The sequence below is a fragment of the Labrus mixtus genome, chromosome 4 (assembly GCF_963584025.1).
Source record: "Labrus mixtus chromosome 4, fLabMix1.1, whole genome shotgun sequence".
Lineage (NCBI taxonomy): Eukaryota > Metazoa > Chordata > Actinopteri > Labriformes > Labridae > Labrus > Labrus mixtus.
This window is the reverse complement of record NC_083615.1, coordinates 11,350,636-11,377,032: the sequence shown is the minus strand read 5'-3', so window position 1 is coordinate 11,377,032 and position 26,397 is coordinate 11,350,636. Positions and strand designations below refer to the sequence as shown.

Genomic DNA, 26,397 nt, shown 5'->3' with positions numbered 1-26,397 from the left:
GATCGAGTCAGGAGAAAACACGAGTAACCAACAAGCAGCTTCTAGTCCGATCGGACCCAGGTGCTGACAAGAAGTGCACAGAGGCAGTGCAAAGGGTATAAGGAAGAAGATTATTATAATACTTTTTAAAAATGTAATTTCATCAGCTTTATCATGGTGTTGGTTATGAAAGATGTTCCACATGGTGAGAACATAATGCTCAATCTAAGACCTACATTTGATATTGTGATACATCTTAACTGATCTAGTGTGTGTGTGTTACTTTGGTTGTGATCATTACAAGTGCTGTTGTCCAAAGAGCGGCTGTGGCTCAGTTGGTTAGGAATGGTCGGGGGTTCGATCTCCAGCTCCTGCAGCTGTCCAATGTGTCTCCTTGGGCAAGACACTTAACCTCAAGTTGCTCCGTCAGCGACATTTGAATGCGTATGAATGGGATTAATTACTTCTGATGGTCACTTTACATAGAAACCTCTGCCTTCAGTGTATAAATGGGTAGGTGTGACCTGCGGTGTAAAAGCTCTTTGAGTAGTCAGAAGACTACAAGCTCAAGTCCATTTACCATTTACCAGAAACATGTGAGTGAAATATGAAATGGTTTCAATGAAAAACAACAGAAAGAAATGCCACCTTCAAAGCTTCAAAAATAACTTTTTTTCTCCTCTTCTATGGAGTGAATTTAAGATTTGTGCCTCTTCACTGTCCAAAATGTTAATCAATGTAGCCTATAGGCCAATCTGTGATTAAACCATGGATATCAAAAGCTATGACAGTTTCTGTTTCCAATAGAGAATGGAAAGTACCTCTTGAATGTTGTCGCTCTTTTGTTTTCTCTACAGTGTGCAGTGTTATGAAGGGAGCTTCATTCAGCCTTGAGTGTGTCTACAAACAGAGTGTGTGAAGACGATTCTGTGGAGGAGCTGGGAATGTCCCAAGTTTCAGAGGTCGACAGGTTCATCCACCTGCAGCCTGAGGGAAAAAGGAGTCCATACCCCCCCGCCACCCCTCCCTCCCCCCTCTTGCTCCGCTTCCACCAACAGGTGTGCCTGCCCGTCTGAATCATCAAAACAAGAAATTCACACGACCAGAAATGAGACAGGGGAAGTGGGCGGGTGCCAAGGAGAGGAAAATAGTCATTATGAGGGATGGTTGGCTCTGGGAGAGGACACTTGGTGCAGCAATGTGTTCAATGCATACAAATGATTATAGGGACAGTGATTGGTCCCACATTGTTCTCGAGGTAGGCTGCATCAGTGAGGTAAAACTGATTTGTTCCTCAATTATTCACCTCTCAGTCTTATTCATCTGTCGGGTTAAGGCAGACTAGAAACGAAAGAGGGAAAAGAGAGAAAAAAGGCAGAGAAGACATGAAAGACTTAAAAGAGAGAAATAGAGTCGCAGGTAAGGGGGGCACTTCTCAATGCAGGTTTATGTTTTCAATCAGATTGCGATCATGCAGCCGAGGGGCAAATGGGCCGTAACTCAATCTCAGAGGGAGGTCTTCAGACTCTGAGCGTATACTCTGGTTCAAGATCATTACTCTTCCGTACATAACAAAGCAGTTTGAGAACAGCAAACGCTTGCAGACATTAGGGAACTTAAAAAAAAAAACAAGAACTGACGCAGCGACACACAAAACAAACCAACCACAAACAAATCTCCTATGCTACTACCTGCAGACAATCAGACTCATTCACATACCAGTCAAACTGGTCCAACAATCCCCTGAGGGATGATGTCTATCCTGGCATCATGGCGGCATCAGGGCTGGCAGCACGCTGGCATCGTTTTGTGTTCTTTCCTCTTTGACTGATGACACGCCTAGTTACACCCGTGGGCTTCAAAAAACACAGCTGTTGCCTTTTGGCTCGGACTCAGTATATTAACAATTTTCTCTTTAGCCTTGCTTATGGAAACATAAACATCCAAAAAAGTGTCACCAACCAAACAAGCTGTGATGACAGGAAAAATAAGGGCTGGCATGGAAAATCATCAAAATGAATGGAAGTTAGAAAAAAACTTAAAAAAAAAAAAAAAAAAAAAGCGCAGCAAAAACACATGCCTGACTGGATGCTGATAAATGGAGGGCAGGGAATGCAGGTGTATGTTTTACGTAGGTACAGATGAACCGATCCCAGCCACAACAAGCTCATATCGAAGCAAACGCACACCAAACGCACACATCTGATATCAGAGACGCAAATAGGCAGAGCCACAAAAGGACTGCAGACACACACAGATAGTGCTGCTTTGAACACCAGGACTAATCTAATCACTGCATCTCACACACACACACACACACACACACACACACACACACACACACACACACACACACACACACACACACACACACACACACACACACACACACACACACACACACACACACACACACACACACACACACACACACACACACACACAAGCAGTGAGAGGTAGAAGTGTGCCTACCTTATCTTCAAGCCTGATCAGCCGTGCACCGATGGTTGGGTATTCTTTATCTTCCCCTTTTCCTGGAAACAGACAAAGAGAAAAAAAAAGGTTGTGGTTTTAAATACATGGACACTAAAACAGATGCAGAAAAGTGCATTTAGTCACACTCAGATAATTGAAGATATACTCACGCACACATTATATTTTTCTTTAGCAGTTATTGCCTGAAGGCTCACAGCTCTTAATGAAAGCATGCTTTAGTTCATTTTTTGCAGGTTTTACTTTAATATTACAATAAATTAATGTCAGAAACAGTTATGTTCCCTTCAAAGACATCAAACTGCACCCTTCATGTTCAAAGTTTATTCTTTACTGAATCACTGAATATGGTTCAGCAGCACGTTATTTTCTTCAACATCGTTTCAACCAAGTGGTTCAGTTCAGTTTGGTACGGCACAGATTTACAGTAATGGCGTTTCCACAGCCAAAAGTCGGGAACTGTATCAAAACAATCTATCCATACCGTCCTACTTTTTTGCTACCCTTCTGCTGCGAACCGATCCGACCCTAAAAGGTGAGGGTTAGACACACTAAAAGAATCGTCACTTCCCATGCGACAGTGTTAGAGAAACGCTTTCTGAAGTTTCAAACCTCAACTACGGTCGTTACTTTGTATACAGTATAGTTGCATGATTCAGAGTGTGTCTATAACCCTTCATTCATTGTGTTTTGTGTGTTGATGTGAGTGTGAATTGGGTGTGCTGTAGCTTTGGAGAGTATGCAAAATTGAAAAGTACAGAGCTCTGAAAGCTGTTTACTCAATGCAAGGGCTTGTCCAAATGAACCGTGTCATAGTGGACAGGATGGGCCTAAAAGATGTTTACTATAACACCTCGGAGCTGGAGCAAAGGAAAAGAGGAGAGGGGAAGGCAAGGAAAGGAGCAGAAATTATGGCAGTGGAGGTTCTGGCAATGGAAACTGAAGTGGAGAATCTTTTGATTGATATAAAAATACAATACAGGCCACAAAATTATAATGATAAAGTTTTCAAATCTTTAAAAATCATAAAATTACTACTTAACTTTTATGTCTTACAGTTGTTAAACTAGAAGGATCCTGATAATGTGGTCTTTTATGTTCATGTTAGCCCATTTGTTGTTAGTCACATAGACACTTTTTGTTGTTGTTTGTTGCTCGATAAATTAGTATCACTGATTAACTTATATATTTATCAGCAGCCAAAACAGTTTTCTGATGAAATTAAAGCTTTGTAAGCTGTTGCCAGGAGCATTAATGCAAGCCCCCCCCCCCCCCCCCCACTGATTAAAGACATATTCTATATCATTAGTTTGTATTTTAGTTACGGGGTGTCTTATGATGTTTTTAATGACTGAATCCAGGTAGTGGGAGGATATATTTAGGCATTTTTTACCAAGCCATACAGCTGTTATTGGTATAAAAAATAATCAAATTCATCAGGAGATCAGCTGCTTATGAGCATGAAAGTAGAATTCCACTTTTTCTATTCTAACGCTCGTTGATGCTTCACATCAGTAGCCGAACTTTGTGAACTATATGATCAATTCCAACATTAGATGAGTACAGCTGCTACATCAAATCACACAAATCAATCAAATCTCACTGATTTCAATATATTAGCTCATTAATCTGTAAATATCTGACTCTGATGTTCTCCCAAGTGTCATTAAAATGAAATTGACAATATCAGATAAAACATGTAAAACCAAAAAATAAAAGGATCCATACATTTATATCCACATGAACAAGCAAACACACATGGTGCCCAAAGTAACATCTTTGCAAGTCAGAAAACACACAGAAATGCCCCCTAATCTAAACTTAGACGAGACAGGGTCCTCTATTGCTCTCATATTTAGTCTGGCACAGCTTGTATATGTGTGAGGTGTAAACACAAGGAGCCAGTGAGGAGTGATGTCTGCCTATCAGATGGAGACTGTTGTGTTTGCTGTGTGTTTACCTGGAAGAAACATTCCTGGCTTCCCCAGCGTGCCGTCCAGCCTGGAAGGAGAGAGAAATACTTAAAAAACACTGTGCAGATACAGAGGAGATTCACAAGTATTAATAGAATAACAGGTTCAATTGCCAGGCCAATATATATATATATTTAAAGAGCTAAGAAATTCAAAGAAATCAACCACTCTACGTAGTATTTATTTGTCACTGATTTCACAGTGGAAAAAAACCTAGATGGATGTTTTAATGGCTGAAAAGATAATTTTCTAACTGAGGTGTCATCCAAGCGGCTTCACTTGTTTTTGTGGACCATTAGTAAGTAATCTAAAAAAGTACAAAAGCAGGGAAAGCCTTCTCTAGTTTCCATCACCTCAAAATTCTGGGCTGACTTTCCATCGTAGCAATCACATTTTTTTATATTATTTTAATTATCTAGTTGACTCATTATAGGTGGTTCTGATGCAGTGCAGTGTCTTTATCTTTGGATTTTCTGGTAAAGGTCACATATTATACTCCTTTTCAACAAATTTAAATAAGTCTCAGAGGTCGCCACAACATGTCTGTGAAGTTTCTTGTTCTAAATCCACTCTGATCCTGTTTTTGATCATGCCTATAAACCCCTCTAGTTCAGCCCTGCTCAGAACAGGTTGTCTCTGTGTCTGTACCTTTAAATGCAAATGAGCTGTGTCTGACCACGCCCCCTCTAGAAGGGATTGGGCTTTGTTGCACCATGCCCAATTATTTACTATGAGAAGGTGGAGTCAGAGGGCAGAAAGAAAACCTAGCTGTGGGAGTGTCACCATCCTTGGGGAGGGGTTACTGCCCTTTGTGATGTCATAAAGGGGAAATCTCCTTACGGCCTATTTGAGCACACATTTTCTGAAAAGTGGAGCAGGTAAAAGACAGAGAGGATGGACTTTTCTCATAATTGGGTGGTTTGTACACAGACTAAGGGCACATATTAGTGTTAGAAAAACATGGTAAAATCTATTTTTGCATAAAAAGTGATCTTTAAAGGTAAGTTTTGTTTTTAGTCTTATTTGGCTTGTACATGATGTAAATACAAAATCTAGAAGCATTGAGATTGAGTCTTGAAGCTTTCTTACAGTGTAGGTAGTTAATGGATTACTGTCCATCAAATAACCAAAGATTGATTTACAGATATGCTATGATGCCCTGCTGGTTTGAGAATTTCACAGCACATTACTGTGGTTCAGCTGAATTACTGTGAATTTGTGTTACAAGGTCCAGGTGATAGTTTTACATAACTTTGACCCAGTTTGTTACCTAACCGACCTCCTGCATAGGAGAGGGTTTGCAGATTGGACAAAAAAAAAAAAAACTCCCCTAAAAATGCAGAAAAAATTGCAGTTTGGTGAAGACTGGACTTCATTACAGGTCAACAAAGCACATCACAGTGGAACTAATCAGAGGCTGCTACACTATGTCTCTGCAGGAGGATGATCCCACTGACAGAAACTGTTAGGTGTTGTAGAACTACTGACAGCTGAATGAGGACATTTTGCAATGAAGACATCAACTCTTCCTTTTGTCTTCCTGACCCAGTTCAGCCAAGCATGATGTCAGCAGAGCAAGACTAACAACAAACGCAGTGTTCAATGTGACACCTGACAGCAGGCCTGCACAATGAGAGAAATATGCTTTGAGCTATAACATTGTTTAATATGTTTATACCAATACAGAGAATACAAAATGAAATAACTATAACTAACAGTTTCTATATTTATCTGCTGTTCTCGTTGTTTTACACTATACCTGTGTTTGCAACATGTTCTCCTGAAACCAAAAGAAATCCCAAAGGCTTTTTTTTTCATGCCTAAACTGTCACTTCATATGACTGCATCAAAATGCCAGGCAGACATGACAAACCACATATTTTGTCTTTTTTATACTGCGTTAAAATCAGACTTTTAGGATGTGTTTATGCTCATATTTATGCTGCAAATGCTCATATAATAACAATAACATTTGGGTAAATTACAAAGTTGTACTTTGCAGCAAGTTTGTGCCATAAGCACTTTAAATATAATTCTAAAAGTAAGAGTTCTCTTTCTGCACAATGGCCCATTTCCCATAAAAACATATACTATAATATGACATGGTTTGGCTGAATAGTTGGCTGCAGGCAGGAAGCTAATTCTGACAATTTGAAATCTATTAAATATTTCAAGGAAGTAGTGAGTCTTGAGTTTCAAATATATGGGCCACACAAGGCATCTTTAAGTTCCTCCAGCACCTCCTCTTTTTGCATTCTTTGTACGGGATGGAAATAAAGTAACGTTGGTTCAGCATGTCGATCAAGTGCTCGTAGTTGTAAAGCAGAAATCCCTCCACAATAAGTCTGTGAGTCTCCTCCTCCTCATTATCAAACTTTGGGACTATCTCCAGGGTGTAGTTAACAAATGGATGCCTCCTTAAACAATATATGTACCAGGTTAAGAGGCTAACATCTCATTTTCACAATTAGGGAACTGTTCTCAAGATCTGAGCTCAACAGGATCTGTCCTTTAAAATGTGATGTTGTGTTTTCTGACGACAACTCCCTCCCTCTTTCTTCAACTATGACCTGTCTTACTACACTACTGACCAAAATGTCAGAGACTGAGATTGAGGAAGAAATAGTGTGAAAAAGGTGAAAGTCAGCACCTCCTCTGCAGCTCCTTGATGCGGACCATCATGTTGAGGTGACCCTGGGAATACTGCTCGATCACGTCTCGCACATCATACGGCTTCCGCGCTTGCTGTTGATCAATGCACACGCACAGGCGCACGCACGCACACACACACACACACACACACACACACACACACACAGGGACACAAAAGCCATTGTCAACTATTGCCGCTCCTGCTTGGTCCCCCCGAAAAAAACAAAAACATCCCCAACCCCCTTGGGTGCAAAGGGTTCATTGTTTACTCATTGTGTGTGTGTGTGTGTAGAAAGCAATCGTGTTAAGGTCCTTTCACAGCTTTGTTTAGTGTGACGTGGATACAAGCAGCGTCAGAAAGAACCCGGTGAACTCTTTAGGGTCTCCTTGGTATACACAGAGTATAGCCTGCACAGCTGACATCACTTAGGCCATAATTGAAAACATGAACAACACTTGGAAACGGTAAGAATATAGGAACCATTCTGCAATAACATATAGCATGAAAACGATAGCCAAAGTATTTCAAACATGTTTTTTTTTTTTTACTTGTTATACTTAATGCACACAATTTTCTAACATAATTCTGCCGACTGTAGTGCTATGTGAGGCCATGTCCTGCTGTGTGTGTGTGTGTGTGTGTGTGTGTGTGTATTTTTCCAAGTGTGTTTAAGTGCAGTACAGTAAGTGAATTCCTACTGTAGCCCCAGAGACAGGTTAGTAGATTTCCCATGATACTACGCCTGAACTGAAGTGAGCACAAAGAAGACATGCAGGTGCAGGTTGTAGGCATTTACACACAAACACACACATGCACATGGATGGCAGTACTGCAGCTTATATATGCCCTTGGGGCTCCCCCCCGTCCCCTGCCCTCCCCTCCTTATCCTGTACACTAACACACTTCTTCCACGCTCAATCTGTCTCTCTCTTTATCTTTACATCCCCCAGCTTTTGCCCACGTAGAATTCTGTTTCTGTCTGTATTTGTCTTTGCTCACCTGAAATCTCTTCCTGGCCACAAAGTACTGCATTCTGCGGAGGACTTTCACAGCTGATCTCTGGGCATGGGACAACCTGTGACACACACAAAAAAAGAGACAGATTTAATCTGAGAGAAAAACAATGATGATAAAGGTCTGCAGATGTTTCCTTGCTGTAAAATGTGAAGTGGTTTATTTTGGACAGGCTGTGTTGTAAAAAAAAAAAAAGAAAAAAAAAAGAAGAGAGAAGAAAGAAAGGCTGCAGTATAAGCTTAATATCGTCAGCTCATGCTGCATTCAATGATCGATGGACAATCTGTGTACCAGGCAACACAAAACCACATGTGCCCCTCCCAGAAGAGCAAACATACACAAACGCAGGTATGCGTCTTGTACACAAAAACACACTTTTAACTCAGATGAATAACCGTTCTTCATCAGCGCCTGTCTCATCCCTCACAAATGTGTTTCTGCAACACGGTGCAAAGTGAAAAAACAAGAAAACCAGACACTGTTTGCAGAGAGAGGAGTCCCAAAACACACGTCCCTTTGGCTCAAAGCAGCACATCTGTGTCAACACCAAAGAAAACCCCACTGGTATGGAGCTAAACGCAGAAACAGAAACCACAGGATGCAAACAACACACACGTTCAAAGTCACATTTGCATACCATAGTGACTGTATGGCATGCACTGTTTTTGTGTGTTGTGTTCTGGTGTTCATGTGATTCATTTATAATTTATGCCTTGAGGTGAAATTCAGTTTTACACTCTGTCTAATGAACATGCTACACAAAGATAGGCTGAAATACACACACATGCACAAACAGGATCCTATGGACATGCACTAATGGAGAGGTCTCAGAGTGAGGGGGCGGCCCACAGAGAGCTCTCCAGGGCAGTTTTGGGGTTTGGTGCCTTGCTCACCTCGACAGTGCTCAGGAGGTGGACTGGCACCTCTCCACCTACCAGACCAATTTCCAGACTTGGTCCGTGCCGGGACTTGAACCGGCGACCCTCCGATTCCCAACACAAGTCCCTACAGACTGAGCTACTGCCGCCCCATTTGTTTTATTTGTCTGCATGATGAATGCAGAAACATGTTCCATGTGTGACGGCTGCATGTTTGGCGGATGTGAGGATGAGAATGTGTTGAGGAGGGACTGGATTTTTATCGGTCCCTGGGATTGGATAACAGATGGACAGAGCCACACACAGATTCACAACGACTTTTTTTTTTTTTTTACTTGAGACTGAGAAAGGACTGTTGTTGTATTATGATAACACATTTTTAGTCCGTTATTTCATGGAATATTGAGCTTGTCATTATGGGGTTTGAATGCTCTTCACGTTGTTTTTAAATTTAATTATATCTCTCTACTTTTCTCAAAAAAAAACAACTATGTGTGGTTGAGATGTTTGACAGTGAAAGCCCACTACGACGGTGAACATATCAAACTGTTGAACAACCCTTTGTTTCATAATGTATTTTCTGCACAATATTCTGCATTTACAGCATTTATTTTTCAGATATAAAACTTTGTAAAACAGGTCTCTACTGCTGGCTAAGCAGGACTTACATCCCTCGTATTTGTGCCCTCTTCTCTCCCTGTCTTCTATTTCATGTACAGTAGGGCTCAGAGACTGGCGACCTTTCAGCCTTCTCTTGTCAGAGACATCAAAGCCGCAGGACTACATGTGTGTGTGTTTGTGTTCCAGCAGTGTATCTGCGAAGAAGGTGGATTAACAGCAGACTGTTGACACTAGACCTGTGGTGGAGCCATCCAAAGGAAGATGGCAGAAATGAAAAACAGACGGGTGCATTTCCAAGGTTGAAAATAAGAATAAAAATATATATATATATGTTAAAGTGCGTGCTAAATTATCTTCTAAACTAGAGATAAACGGCCCTCAAAGAAGAAACAAATGACCTCATATGTCAAAGCCTATGCCTTTATATGTAGGAGGTGATGTGTGTGTGTCTGTCTGCTGTTTTGAACTTTTTCTCCATAACTATGTCCAAATCAAAGCAGTCACACCCACATGCACACACACACACACACACACACACATGCACCCCCTCGTCTCACAAAAACACACACATACCAACCTCCCCCCCCCCCCTCCCTAAACAAGGGTCTTTGTGGAGTCAACAAGTCCCTCTGAGGTCTTAATTAGGCAGAGGGACAACAAAAGCACTCAGCAGACAATGCGTTGACATCGGACCATAAAACATGAACATCAAAGGCCGTCGGGCTGCTGTCTTTTTTCTTTTTTGCTGCCCTCAATGCGAGGCCTGCCCGAGCTATAGGAGGAAACGCACACAAACAATACCGAACAGAAAGAGCAAGCAAAAAAAAAGTCTAACATCCCCCTGCTCGCAATTGGAGATGAGGAGAAGGATGTGTTTTTTTTTTCTTCTTTGCAACTCGGAGGCTGGAGCATAATTGGGAAAGAAAACACATGTAGGAAACAAAAAACATGTGCGGTTTTGATCGTCGAACAACTGTACCCGGGCTCCCTCCTCGCCCTCCTCCTGCTTCCTGCATTTGACACAAATGCGCACACATGTTCATCGGGTTAAGTGTGATAAAAGAATAACTGTCCAACACCAACCACCCTCCGTCCCCCCTCCTCTCTGTAAACATTTGGCACACAGAAACTGAAGGCATGTAATTCCCACATCTCTCTGCTGATGCTGCCCTTCAAACACTTGCTGGCTCTGATTCTGCCTCCTACTCATCCCCCCCCCCCCCCCCCCCCCCCCCCCCCTCTCTCCCGCTTTTCTCTTCTTAATGTTTATTTTTCATCTGTGCACAAGACTCGACTCACAGCGTATCCTGGGGATTCCTCTAGAGTCAGCAAACCTCTGATCTCGCCCACAATGGCTCCAATATATCTCCCATTGTCCTGCACTGTATGATTCATTTTGGATTGGAAACACTGGTTTGTGGGGTCTTTTAAGTTTTACGGATTAAACCCCAACTCCTGGCTCTTCTCAACAGACTCGCTGTTCTTCATTAGGTCAACTGTGGAAGTCAGCTGTAATTGCAGGAGTCATGAATTGGCCTGGTCCATTTCTTGAAAACATAGTGAACATAGTGAATTGTCCTGATTTTGTTATATTGTTTACATACTGTATGTCCTGTTTTGCTCTATTTTTATGTTTTCAATGTTTGTATGTAATTTTCAATTGGGTACATTTTATTTGTGATAGTAAATATTCTTACTTTGTTATTTTTACTGTATTTTATTTTAACTGTTTAATCTCTTAAGGTGAGGTTTTGAGATAAGCCCTCATGGGTTTCGACCTCACCTGCACGTGTTTTATTTTCTATTTGTATTTTTCTGTTTGACTCTTCTTTCAAAAAATTGTGCAAATAAACTAAACTAAAACTAAACTAAACTAGCTGCGACAGATTTAGCCCCACGGCCTCCCCTGTACTGGTCTCTCTTAATAAGTTTTCTCCTTTTTCATTTTCAGATGGTCACTTCGGAGATCACTAAGTTGTCAATGGCAACTTCCCCCTCCCACCCTGGCTCTTTGGCAGGGGACCGCCAAATATCCTGTGCTTCCATGGTGCGATGCAATAACCTTGGAGTCAGTCAGGAGAAAGCAGCCTCAGACATCAATGTGCAACGGTCAGGGCCCAGCAAGACGGCTGCCCTGTGTGCGTTTGTGTGCATCAGTGTGTGTGTGTGTGTGTGTGTGTATGTGTGTGTGTGAGATAAGCTTTATGACTGGTGCTTTGGTCCATCAAAGAGATGTGCTCTTCTTCTGTTCTCCTCAAAACAGACATCCTTTTATCATATCTTGGACGGATAAGACGACTACATTCTTTCAGGGATGTTTGATGTGAAAGTGATGGCATGCCAGAGGGTGTCGTGATGAGAATTATCAGCGCACATTGCTTAGACCCTATATTGTAACAGCAAACACCCACCCACACACACACACACACACACACACATACGCACACACCATCTAATGAGTGTTTTAAATGAATGGGGTTTGATGCAGTTCTAATGCAAGAAATGCTCCCTCATGTGGATTGTACAAGAAGGCTTTTGATATTTGGGAAGAGTGGTTTGCGTGCAATAAGTACACTCACAGTTCTACTTTTTCAGAAGTAACTCTACACTCCTCTGTGTGTGACATCCCAAGCTGGGTATTCGCAAAAATCTGGCCATACATAACATAACATCACATCATATTTCACCCTTCATGACTCTATAGGTTTCTTTTGTTTAAAATATTTCATCTGCTGCATTGGGGCATCAACATCACTTAAAAAAAAAAAGAAATTTGTCATTTTCCAAAGCTTTGAGTATGTTAAACTCTCCCTCTCTAGGCTCTCCTCTGTTGATCGTCCCTTATTGTGTATTTCACTGACCTCGTGTGAATGTTTGTACAACATATTCAGAACATGAGAAACTGCTGCTCTTCATGCAGCGACTCATCAGCTAGTAAAATATGGCTTTTGATTCAATGGTTCCCCTACTCCCCGTGTGTGTGTATGTGTGTGTGTGTGTGTGTGTGTGTGTGTGTGTGTGTGTGCCTGTCTGTGTGTGTCTGTGTGTATGTCTGTGTGTGTCTGTGTGTGTGTGTGTCTGTTCCAGTGTTGAAGTTATTTTCATGTCGCCCCCCACCAGATCAATGGACGCTGATCAAGACATGCTGGAGACAATGGCAGCAAACAAGCCACATCAAAGACCAGTACCCATTAAGAGCTGATGACAAAGAGAGAACAGAGAGCGCAGAACATGTTTGATGTGTGTGGCCACAGAGAAAGAGAGAGAGAGAGAGAGAGAGAGAGAGAGAGAGCGAGAGAGAGAGAGAGAGAGAGGGGTTGGAGATTCTGTAGGTTTGCAAGAAACTGTTCATATATATATATATATATATATATATAAATATTAAATTCAATTAATTGCATTTCCAAACCATTTTTGTGATGCTTTGTCCTGTCTTAATCTAGGGGTACTTCACTTCCTGTTTAAATACAAACCTTCTTTATTTTTTTAAATATTTTTTTTTTATGCGTTGTTTTTGGACCTTAATCGCATCTAAGCTGAAAAGGTCAGAGTGCATGAACTAGTGCGGAGATAACAGTGGAAGTTTTAGGGTAGAGTCGCGGGGACGCTGGCTGATGCAAGACCAGAAGACGACGTCTCCTCCTTTCCAAAACCAACTGAACCAGTTATTAAAACTGATCATTAACAATGAATAAAGCAACTTCACATACAAAAAAGGTCTCATTCTTCATTCCTACATCTTTTTATTGAAGTTGATTCTTAGTTGTTGTCGTCCAGTCTCTGAGCTAGGTCATATTAAATAATAGCAGTCATATCACATATACACAGTTTAAAGTGTACAGCTGTTCTCATTTAAGTCTAACTCATTACTGGTAAGAATTGAGGTATTAGATTTGGAATCAGAAATGAAAAAAAAAAAACTATCAGGGCATCTGTACTTTAGAATTTCATCATTACAAACTACATTACTCGTGCTAGTTCACCGACACACACACACACAATCCCTGCATACCTCTAAAGGTACGTGTGAATAGAAGTCTGCTGACTTAAAGCTCATGGAAGAATCCCACCAATGAAAATAACCCATCTCGAGAGATGGTCGACATCCTGGTGACCTCAGAACAGTCCCACCCATGTTTAATGTTAATGACGCCGAGTCTCACAACCTGTCATTATTTTAGGAGAACAGAGACAGACTCAGCTCTTTCCCACCACACGGAGGGAAGATTGGAGAGGAGCGCACTTCTAACAAGTCGACTAATGACTTGTGAACTCTTCTTGACACGACTCTGACTGCCAAATTAGCTAAAGATTGGGGCGAGGAGGTTTCCAGTTAGACAGCCGAGAAAATGAAAAACTACAACCGTGGGAAGAAGGTTTTTTTTACAAGAGTAGAAAACCACAGGGAACCCAGATTTTAATGTGTTACACAGAAACAAAAAATATACTTACAGGTAGTAAAAATATACAAATAGAATGGCTTTTAGGATGAAAACTGTCATTGCAAAACATTCACTTGTTACACCCGTTAATCCTCATATTTTCTTGTTCCTGCCATCGACAACGTGGACGCCAAGTTCAGCCAAAAAAATCATTGGACAGTGGTTTCCCCATACACGTGTCCAGACTTTTTTCAATTCAGGTTGAGAGGGTTAAATTTCCAGGCCTAAGGTGTAGCCGAAAGAGGAGGACATGATTGTAACTGGTCTTCAAAGCGAGCCTAATTAGAGAGTCGGATAGATTGAGCGTTAATAACCCCCTCCTTGGTGCCAGACTGTCCCCTAGTCTCAGTGTTTAGCCTAAGGTGTGTCAGTAATGTGGGCGTGCATGTAAAGGAGTGTATCAGGGTACACGTTTTCTTCTCAGAGGGCTTTTTTTTCCTCTCTCATTAGTTGTTTTTGAAAAGGTGTTTTGGTGTTTTTAAGATACACTTTTTAGGCAAGCTAGCATCAGTCTGTCACTTTTAGTCCAGACACACTGTCCTTTGACTTAGTGTCAACACATGTCTTTAGCCCCTTTTACATTGCCTTTTCAAGACTGGTAAGTTACACCATTGTTACGCCTCTCCATCAATGTTAACGTCACAGAGGCATGATGGTGTGTCCTGTCATTGAGCCGTCACAATCTCAACTTTAAAATGACTAAAACATTCCATCCACTATTTCTTTTTGTTTTAAGTTTTCTATGTTTGAAGGCGCCATCAACGATACTTACCCATTTCTGAATACCCCCTTCCCCCCTTCATATATGCACTGCAACCTTGAACTTATCTGTAAATTGCACAGACATTACCCTGCAAGGTCGTTGGCACACAAGGATAATAAAAGATTGCCTAAACCAAACAAAAGTGAGAATGAGTCAAATGCAGACAATCTCCAGATGTGTCCATGTCTGAAAGAGCAACCCCTGACAAGTTAAGGACTGGATTTTTCAGACATGGCTGGAATTTTATCTAAGTAAATAGCTTATACTTTGAGCTTCATGGGCAACAACAAACATGCAACAGACTGGGGGATTCATCCTTGACTGTTAAACCTTTTTATCATGGGTGGCGCTGGTGGCGCAGTGGTTAGTGCAAAGGCTGTGGTCCTGCAGGCGGGCAGGCCGAGTTCGGGTCCGACCTGTCGCTCCCTCTCCGCATGTCGTTTCTCACTTTCTCTTTCCCTGATTCTGGCTCTGTCCTCTGTCTTGTCTCTCCAATGAGTGCACAAAAAGCCCAAAAATAAATCTTTAAAAAAAAAAAAAAAAAAAAATTAAAATTAAATTGTTAAAGTGATGTTTTCCCCTAGCTTTAAATGGTGCAAACACACAGCGGGGAAACACGTGCACCAAATAGGATCAGGACCAGGGGCTGAACCTGAGACCAGCGCAACAAGGATTGTAACATTCATACATGGGTCTCCTGCTCTACCAACTTAGCATAAACCAGCACCTCTGTAGCCCTGCATGCTCGAGTACACATTTGTACAACTGCATTGAATCTTCCATGACGAAAATAAATGCAGGGAGCAGTAAGCGTTACACAGGAGCCATACACCCAAATCCAAATGCATTAGCAATTTATATAGACATACATACCAATGCATTGACATCCATCTCTTACAATTCCTGACTGTCTGGACCAGCATTCTTGAGTGTTAGTGCGTGTGTGGGTATGCGCGTGCATGTTATGAAGACAGGAGGGCGATTGGGTTTCTGTAGTTTGGAGGATGGGGGGGGGGGGGGGGGGGGGGGTAACGTGGCGAAGAAGGATTTATAATTCATGGCCTAATAGGATTTGTTGCTGTTTAGTAGGATTAGGCATGTTAGAGAAAGAATCTATTTATTGCTGCCGGTCGGGGGGTCCCGTCGCCTGGGTTGGGTGGGAGGGGTTTCAGGGGTGGGTGGTGGTGAGGTGAGATTGGGGGGGGGGGGGGGGGGGGGGTGTTGGATGCATACTGGTCCCCTGAGCGCCCCCCCTGTAATTCTTTCAGAATAACCTATGGCAATGAGGCTTCTGAGCATCCTTACCCTTTCCCTTCTCTCAAATCTTAGCCCCACCCCCTGGTCACCATCTTTGGATTAAACTGGCTCCTTCTCCCTTCAAAACGCTCTGATAAACCAAGCACATGAGCCCAGTGGTTGGTCATGCCAACACACATGCTGCTAATGTGTGTTTTTGTTTGTGTACTTCAGGAATAATTAGCACTACCCGCTCGCTGGGTAGAGGGAGGGCCTGCTGGAGGTGGCGGTCACAGACTTGCCCATGTTCATCCTGGCTTAACCCTGGCTTTGGGCCCAGCAGGCGGAGGGAAGAAGAAGAAGAGGAGAGGAGAAAGAGAGGAAGAAGAGAAGGAGAGAAGGAGAAAAGAAAGGAGGAGATGGAGGGTGACCTGTGGGCCTTCTGCGCTAAGGCGCTTCTCTTTCATAAGCCAGATCGGTTCAGATTATAAAACCGTGTTCCTTTTCAAAGAGGCATTATTCTTTCATTCGTGTGTGGTTGGGGGCTACTGTGGGGGGGCTGACTGACATTAAAGACTGCTGTTTAATTAGTCCAGTGGTCAGCCTTTTTGTTCCTGCTTTCAGTTACGGGAGGCCTGGTTGGCTTCACTAATGGCCGATGGCAATTTCTGTGCATCTGTTTGAGTTTGAGAGAAAGAGGGGAAGCGGAGAAACGATGTGTGGAGGCAGCAATTTTCATCCTTCTTCTATTTCTGTCACCTCCTTATCAATACCTTAAGGACGAGATAGGCTGCATGTTAAAAACGAGAATCATTAAATCCACTGAAATGAACTTTGAGTGGAATTATTCCTCGCAGCTTCCAAGTACAAAGTCTGCATGAAGTCAGGGTTAGCCGATGCAAGAAGTCAGCAGTCATAATAGGCATTATATGTGCAGCAATAAGCATTACATGTATTTCTAGTAGCGAGAGGTGTCTGCTGTGAGGTACATATATGCAACGCTTGATGTTTTAAAGGGACTTGAGAGGAGGAGAGGAGAGGAGATTGCAGAGAGGATAAAGGAGGACTAATAAACAACCCCACCAGTCTCTGTTTGAGATCAGAGGCCAGCTAATAAAAACAGACAAACAAATTTAGACACAGAAACTGAATTATAAAAAGAAGACGGCAGACATAAATGGCAGACGGCTGAAACTGTCTTTGCAGACTCGCTTTAACAGCGTCCGTTCCTAGTCCACCTTACAACTAGCACCCTGTCGTTGTCTCCAGGTGGCTCACTGCCTGGATGGTAATTACACCAGCAGTCCAAACACATAGAAGCAGACAAGACGAGGTTGTTTGGTCCTCAAGGGATTAGGTGAGCTTTAGCTGAACCAATCACAATCACACTCATAGTAGCTGTTAAGAGTCTGTTTTACCAGAGCTGCAGACTTGAGACTTGCAACAGAGATGACCACATGAAACTTGTTGTGAAACTTGATGTGCTTAAGACTTTGAAGGACTTAATCTGACGTTAGGCTTAAAAGGGACACATGCAAAGTTAAGTCTTGTCAGCAGCCAGGCCTTAAATAATTGAAAGACTCCAGACGTGTTTCCTTAAGTGAGAAATAAGGTCTGACACTATGTGGTTCTTCTACAAATAAGTGGAACATTATACCTGGTTAGCTTTTATTATTTCCTCTACTTCCTCTACTATTGTTTAGCACCAATACACCAAGACAAATTCCTTGGTTAAATGTACTTGGCAATAAACCCCGATTCTGATTCTAATTCTCGCTCACTGGAAATTATCGTATAATTATGCAGAGCGTGCACTTTTTTAGAGTTGAACTGCTGTCTTCCAAAGACAGTTGTGATGTCAGACAGATGTCAGATTTTAGCTCATTACAGAGAAGATTTCCCCTTCAACCATTAAATATCAAGAAATGTTGTAAGCTCTATGTTTCAGGAAAGAAAATACCTTTTAATGCTGGACTTAAAGTACCCTGTAAGCTCAGACATCACAGACAAGGGGAGAAAAAATGCAGGATTCATAATCAAGTAGAAGGGAGCTTTGACTTTACGCCTTACGGAAATAGTAGAATTCAAAGTGTATACACACGTCAATTGATAAAATATAAAATACTTGCTTGTGAAGACTTAAAACTTTGTGGGATTTCAGATTTGACTTGGACTTGACTTAAAAGCCATAAAAACTGCTATATCCATCACTGTCTCATGTGTCCACAGTCTCACTGTCCTCTTTCTTTGTCTCACTCAGAAATCCAAAGCCAAATGCGTCTGTTTCACTGGTAGAATCATTTACTTTTCATGGTTTAATGATTAGAACTGTGCTTTTATACAGGTATTTTCTATGCAGATGAAATCAAAGGTTAAGTTAAGAAATGTTGTCTGCAGGCTTCTTTATTGTTGCTGTAATCTTTCTCTATTTGCTGTGGCTTGCTGCCTGGACTGCACAGTGATTGTTGAAGGTTTGTTGAATCTAAACAAAAACTTTACAAACTTACAGTAAGCTAATCAGTTAAGGGGTCAATATGAAGGTTTTGCAGAATAAGCTGAGCACAGGGTTGTGTTACTGGAACAAATGGCAGAATTTGACTGAAATGAGGAACACTGTTACATGCACATGCAAAAAGGCTAACTACAGGCAGTTGAGGTCAGAAACTGCTTCTTGCTTGCTGCTATAGCGGGGATCAGATGACTGTACACAGAGAGTTCACAGGCCCAGGAGGAGGTGAAAGACGATCAGAGGGCTCTGCGGCTGCACTGGGGTCTCTTATGGTCATATATCGATGCTCCGAGTGTTCTTTGGTGAGGTGTGATATGAGAGGGGAGTGTGTTAAGGGTGCATTACAGGCCTGTATCACTTCTTCATTGGGATGGTAATCTGAAGCTGGGTTGTGAGAAGATTCAGTTTTGGTTTTATCCCTTCTGTATCATAACAATATCTTACATATTTAACCTTTTAATCGCCTTGAATAACGTTCAGAATATATAATTTAAGACAACATATACCTTTAAAAGCAGCACAGCAGTTTATGCATGCCCTGATTTTTTCTCATTTTTAATCTCTCAACTGTTTGGGACCAGGCCAATTTAACAACCAACTATTACACACGCCAGGTCAAACAGGCACTGGCAATTATATAACCAGGGACGGGGGTTGCAAATTAGCCAAAAAAAATAAAAACCTTTTTTGAATGACCTTTTATCAATCTGTTTCTGATTCCTATTTCTCTGTTACCTATCTTTTAAATGAGGTTTGAATAGGCTTCATGTCATTATATAAAAACATCGAAGAAGAAGTATAAATAAAGGTTGAGTGGTGGATATATTTAAGAAGAGTCAATTATTTTGTGTACTGTCTGGGGAGATGTTTTATAGTTACACTGACATTTGTTCTGTTAGGACAGCTGGAGGAGTACAAGGTGTAATCCTTACAGGGAGAGAGAAGTATGTACTTATATAACACCTTACAGGAGCAGAGGTCACAAAGATTTTCACAATAAAAGATTAAAAAGACAAACAGATTGCAAATTTACATTAAATTAACTCATCTATTGTAAAAAAAAAAGCTTGTTAAGTTGCTCTTAAAATGACACACATTTTATTTTAAACTCTCGTTTTTTCCCCATCAGGCCTGCTTTAAAGTTGTTGATAAATGCTAGGACAGCTGTTTCAACAACCTCTGGATTAGGGGTGTGCACGTGTAACCGGTTAGTAAATCATAACCGTTTAGGAAAAATCAGTGAATGAAAACCGTTTATTTTTTAATATTTTTTTATTATTTTAAAATGTTTTAGAGACACTATTTATTTAGAGATGAATAAAGCTACAAATGTTCCACTTTGACAACGTTACTGCGCTCACAAATGCACGAGATAAATGTTGGATAACTGACCACCGGGCATTACGTCACGTAACAAGTAAGTTTCACTTTTGACTTGCAATGGCAGCAAAGACTAACGGGATAACGGCGGCATGGAGGAGCCGCACTCCTGGGGATCGACTCTGGTTCCGGGCGATTGTTTGGACGTGTCCTGTGCAGGTTCTGGCTTTCCATGTCGCCCTTTCGCAGCGGCGGTAACCGGTTGAACGTAAGTCCGTGAGTCTCTCTCACCCCCCTCTTCGGAGGGGGGTATTGAGCCACACTCCTTTGCCTTACTGCCCTTCCGCTCTATTCCGCTTCGTCCGGGTAGGGGGGATTGCGCAGTCCCGAGGGTCAGGCCCATTCGACTACGACCTCAGATCAGACGAGACAACCCGCTGAATTTAAGCATATTAACTAAGCGGAGTGTTAACCTTCCTGCTTCGCGTTCCAACCGTGGTCAGGGCGCACAGGGGAGACTTATTTATCTGCTCCAGGGCCGAAGTTGTAGTCCTCAACTTGGGGGCTAACCCCCGTCACTTCACTGGGGTGCAGCAAGGCGTAAACAGACACGGAGAGTCCGGCTCTCTCTCTACTGGGCCGTTTATTACGCTCGCAGTGCTTGAACTGTACATACACTTAACATCATGACTCTGATTTCTCCTGCTTATTCTGCTCCGGTCCCTGGCATCATAACGTTGCCTCTCGCACACACCTGCCGAACACACACACACTCGCCTAGTTCTCTCTCTCGCCTCACTCGCTCCCCCCACCCACACACATTCACAGACAGACATACCCTGCTCGTATAACATTAGGAAAAGAAACTAACGCAGAAATCCTTTGTCTCTTGTCCTTTTAAAAAATAGAGATTTCATACTCATCATGGTAGTTGTTAAAAAAAAAAAAATGGTTAACTGTGTACACGAAAAAAAAACGATGTCGTGTAACCGTTTACAATTTTTTGTAACCGTTCACACCCCTACTCTGGATACTGTTTAAGTCCTGAGGGAAGTAAAAGGCTCTGATATTTCATCTTACAGTCAGAGCTGCTGGTCATTTCAGAATCCTGAGTCAGCACATTTCATTTCCACTGTGTGATTCTGATGTTAATGTCTAGGGATGGTATCAGCGCTCTCAACATGAAGGGAAAAACAAATCATTTTTTGGGGGGGAACATCCATTTTAACATGACTTAAACATGTTTGAAAGTTGTTTGGAAACACTTCCTGCAGACTTTAAAATCTATTTGAATAACATTGTGCTTATTATTCCAAGTTCAACAGAAAGAGTGCAGCCAGATCTGCTGATCTCGACATTGTGGTCCAGAGGACATGAAATCTAATTTGAGTGGGAGAACAAACAATAGCCAGAACGTTTTGGACAATTTTCAAAAACAGGAGCGGCTGCCAACCTTCAGAACGGAACACAAAGAACAAAGTGTCTGATTTATAAGCCCTGAAGAGAAAACTCAACTCCAAATCCAAACAAAACGCCACAAGTTATTTATGTTTATTGGAATAAAAGAGGAGAAAAGAAAAGAAAAGATCTATACTATAGGACAGTAAATTTAGCCTTATAGGGCCACGTTTTAGCACACAAACAGGAGACTATGAATCAATCAAGTACACGCACAATTTGTTGTAACTGATGCAGGCTGACGCAGTCTGCAAGACGTGTTAATGAATATGATGAAAAGTGACTTTCAGCGCTACTCCGCACTGACTGACTGGAAAAACAGACATGCTGGCTCAGTGCCCAGAGCATTAAAGGACAGACTGAGGTTTAGGGGCTTTTCTTTGTCATAATACTAAACTAACTTTAGATAAGCTGATATCAGCAAGCTTCTCCTAAAGTTGCCCACACTGCATAATGCTAGGTTGACAACAAACAGAAAAACGGGTAGGCCATGAGAGAAGAAGAAGAAGAAGAAGAAGAAGAAGAAGAAGAAGAGAGAGACAAAGACGATTAGAGGCCTAAATAAGAAAAAAAAATAGAACAAGAACTAGATGAAAAAGAAAAGTGGGATTCATCATGGTGTTCAAAGTGCTTGGTTATCTGAAATGAGGTTCTGGGAACCGGGGTGCAAAGCCATAATTGGATGCTTGTCCCCAGCCAATTTTTCAGAGCAAATTATCAACGCATGGGTTGGATCGCTGGGACCACATTGTGGAGGTGGGAACAGTGGGAGCTTTGAGGGGCCAGCGTGACGTGCTAAAAGAATCATTTAGCACGCCGGGATAACGGCCGACAGCATGTGATGGATGGAGCCACGCATGTGCTGCTGCCAGGTAGCCCTGCTGACTCACTGCAGCGGTGGGTAACACTAATAAAGATGCAGGCATCAGGATCTGTGTGTATATTTCTGGATGTGATTGGGTGTTTGCATGTGTGTGTAAGTGTGTGTGTGTGTGTGTGTGTGTGTGTGTGTTTAAGCATGGCAAAGGCCCTCTTGGGCGGAAAGCACAGAGCTTTGTCTATCTCTGAGTGTGAGAGTAAAATGATGACTGTGCATGTTGCTTTTGGAAATGGCTTCTGCACCATGCCATCTCGGCCCCTGTGCCCTCCTCTATTTCCAAAAACAAACCATCATTCACAGCTTGCCGCTGACCTCCAAATACTCAAAAATAAAACAGGCAGAAGAAATATACTTTGGTCAAAAATAACAATGGAAATGTAATCATTTCAAGCTTTATATTTGTTGACACAGATACTATGCAGGGGCACTTCTGCAAACTCAGAGATTAGAGAGAAAAAGCTGCGTTGCATGCTGCCATTGTCATTACTGCAGTGCAATTAAAGTCTGCAGTTTATACTGTACAAGTGTGTGTGTTTATGTGGCCAAACTTATAGAGCAGTGAAATGAGAGGAGTTACATAAGGCAGCCATAGTTCTGAAATAAATATTTAAGATTGATATCCTGCACAGACATGTGGACATGTGAGGTAAACGGCAGTAAAAGCAGGAAAAATCCTGCTGTAATCACTGTAACATTCTCAGGTTTGGGATTTTGCTTATAGTTTTAGATTACGTGATCTGACATCAAGTTATTGTATTGCTCTGAAGATTTTTGCTTTGGCCGACATCTTGTTACAGCATACAGCAAGATTAAGCTTCTTCTTTAGGGAAATTAACTTTGAGCATTTGGGCATTTTAGGAACCTAATTTTAACCCTTCAAACCTCTGTTTGTAACTGTTTTACATAAGTATGTTTTTTTGTTTTTGTTTTGCATTTTTGTGCCCGCTTAATTATTTTAGTACATTTTAGACTTTTTTATTACACTCTATTTCTAGTACTTACTTATTGTCTTAGCTTCTTAGAAAACCCCAGGTTGTTGATTTTAGCAGTCTTGTATTTATCTGTCTTCTGATTTTTTAATGATTTTTTGTCTGTCTTTTCATTAATTCTGTAATGACTCAATGTCATTGTAAGTGAGGGTTGCCCCTCAATGATCCTTCGAGCATAAATAAAGGTTGAAAAAGAAATAATATTTACCAAGCCACCAAGCCAGTGGGGTGACTGCAAAAAAGTATTCTTTCTGTTATTTTTAGAGGTGTATTGTTGTAACATGTGCACAGCTATGAAAAAGTGATCAAATCCTGCAGCTCTCCCAGCCTCAATACTCCATTCTATTAAATATGTGATTTATTTACTTAGAGATTGATCATCGTTCTATTTGGGTACTTTAAATAAAAACCAGAGCTTTCTTCGGATCTACTTGATCAAAGTTTTCGAGGATTTTAAAGCAGAGGGCTGTGTGTGTGCTATAGTTGGCATGCAGCCAGTCCAGAAGGGAGCACATTTCATACATGAAATCCTCTCCATGCAGGAGGAGAGGCGGCCTGGAGCTTTCAGGAGAGGCTGTTGTCCACCGCCGCATGGTGCACACTGTTGCACTCTGGGAAACACAACCTCACATACAACACACCCACCTAAAAGCCCATATGTGTATTCAACGGTCCTCTCACAGATAAGGATACACATACACTCACAAAAATAAAATGGCCCTGACCACATGCACATAGAAAACAACAGAGAGAAAAAGAAAGTGGAGGGGGGAGCAGTGCAAGAAAAGAGAAAGAGCGAGAGAAAGGGCAGTGGGAGAAAGAGTGTAAGATAAAGAGACTGAAAGAAGGGCTTGACAAACAAAAGAAAAGTCAGTTACACACGGGGAGCGAGGAGGGCAGGGGAAAAAAAAAAAGCTCTGAAAAAACAAAATCAGCACAAAAAAAGGAAAAAAAAAAGAAGAAGAGGGGGGCAGAGAGGGAAACAATCCTGCAGCCTCTGAGTGGGAGGAGTGAAAAGGAGATGCAGCAAGAGAGAAAGAAAGAAGAGAAAAGTAGAGAAAAAGAGAGAGAGACAGCACAGGAGGAGGAGGGAGGAGGGAGGAGGGAGGAGGTAGGAGGAGGGTGTCAGGGCTAGGGGTGATTAAGCCTGGGGTCTCCTCTCTGCTGAGACACGTGCGCAGACTTAATCAAGTCGACGCCAGCCAGCCACATTTCCACATTACTCGCTGGCCGCCTGCCTGACAGGTCCGAAAAGAAGAGGGAAGGAGAGAAGAGGAGCTCAAGGAGTCCGCCCGCCCCACACACATACACCCAAACCTCTCCGCCTCTTACTCCTTCTTCGTCCTCCTCGACTTTTACCGCCCCCCAGGACCCTGGAGCGGTGCCAGAACACATGTGAGCGGCATGGAGGGAGTGGTAGGTGTAAGTTAGGGAGCAAAAATACTACAGACTCTGCTAAAGCCCCTTTCACACATGAACTCTTGGCATTGTCCAGACATTTTCAGAACATCCAGGCCCTAATATTTTCAGGGAAATTTCTTTCACAATTGCACCTTAAAGCCTGAGATCTTCTGTTTTGAACACAGTTTTAAAACTTTAAATACTCTGTTTGGTTTAGGTGAAAGGGGAGCATTGGTCAGGTGTGCAGGAGAAAGAGGGGTCTGCAAATAATTGCGAGTGCTTCTGGGTTAAAATCACTCTAACATGTAAAGGGATGTTTAGGAAATACATACATCATAGAAGTAAACTGTTTACAGGCAACTGAGATGAGAAGGAAGAAGAATAAAGCAACAAAACTCTCCTCTACATGAACAACCTTATGGCTGTCACCATATTGAAAATGCTGGCTCCACCTAGCTTTTGGTCAGTCTAGAAACAGACTAAAAGATGGAGTTGAGGTTGGTGTTTAAGGGGCTTTCAGATAGGATGCGGTCTGCGCTGTGCGTAGCTCTCAAACCCATTCATTTGCAATGTGTTGCGTGAGGCAAAACCGTATCTGAGCCGAGCTGAGCGCAGCACAAGTCAAGTTTGGGATCCATGCGCGCTTAAAAAAGTATTTCAACTTGGGCCCAATCTTTTCGTTAAGACACCTCAGCATATCCAATAGCAGGGAAGATCAGATCACAATAAATATAGTCTCACTTCCCTGAGCTCTATAATGCCAGTTTAAAGGCCTATCAAGAATTTCCAACCGCTTGGGCGTCCCAGAAATGTGTATCCTGCTTGTGAAGCAGTCTTTGTCATAGAGCTGCAGATCCTGGATTTCATGAACACGTCCTCTTCTTCTTAGCTGCTCATCTCATTCTCCTCAGCAGAAGCAAGGGAATGGCTTTTTTCTGAGTAGTGGACAGATACATTGTGCTTCCAAAAAGTAGCTATTTTCCCACCGGTCACCATGCAACTTGCACTGAGCGTGTGCATGCGCCTTCCCTGGTCTGCACCCTACCCTGCAGCAAGCGCAGCGCACACCGCATCCAATCTGAAAGCCCCTTTAGCCTCAAGCAAACAGACACAACACACCCATCTGCACATCCAACTCAGCCTTGCCCCTATGCAAACTCATAACTCCTCAGCTTTTTCCGGAGTGCAGTGCTTGTGAAAAAGGGGCTTAAATCAAATATCGTGTGCTGGAGATAACAACTACTCCCCCTGATATGTGAACAAATGGTGCATGACAACTATCTATTAACGTTTAAGAAGCTTGAGGAATTACAGTTATTATATACCGTTTTAATCCAATCAAACTGAATGTTCATTTCTGACAGGAAATCTTAACGGTGTTTGAGCATGACTTAAGTGAGTGTGTTTGTTTCTCTTTAATTCAGACACAACACTCAAACTGAAAGTGCTCACCCACAACCACAATCTGTTAGTTTCAAATGCATTTAAAAAAAAAAAATGTTTGACATCCTCCCCCTCACTAAATGAAAAAAACAAAACTGTACAACTTATTTTCTCTCTGTTTTGTCCTCTCCTCTACTTCTCCTATTTCACATTCACGCTCCTTTTTTTCTCTCTCTCTTTGCTGGAGGCCAAGTGGGTTCGGGCCCAGGGTGAGGTGTAGCAATGTCATTTAATAAGCAGCTTAACTTCGGCACACACGACACAGAGAGCAGGACTCTACACTGCAAGAAATGTCCAACAAAGAGACAGGTTTTTTTTTGTTCAATCGGTCTGAATCAGAATTTA

The 26,397-nt window shown here is 42.0% G+C and overlaps 1 protein-coding gene across 3 annotated transcripts in view; it reads right to left on the bottom strand.

Moving 5' to 3' along the window:
- Positions 1-26,397, bottom strand: part of kcnq1.2 (potassium voltage-gated channel, KQT-like subfamily, member 1.2) — a 181,034-nt gene that overhangs the window by 62,797 nt on the left and 91,840 nt on the right. For all 3 annotated transcript variants that reach the window (XM_061035882.1, XM_061035879.1, XM_061035880.1), the window contains 4 exons: positions 8,098-8,173; positions 7,096-7,190; positions 4,433-4,473; positions 2,452-2,513 (listed from right to left, as the gene is read on the bottom strand). In XM_061035882.1, the coding sequence (XP_060891865.1) occupies positions 2,452-2,513; positions 4,433-4,473; positions 7,096-7,190; positions 8,098-8,173 (274 nt within the window). The remainder of the gene's footprint in view (positions 1-2,451; positions 2,514-4,432; positions 4,474-7,095; positions 7,191-8,097; positions 8,174-26,397) is intronic.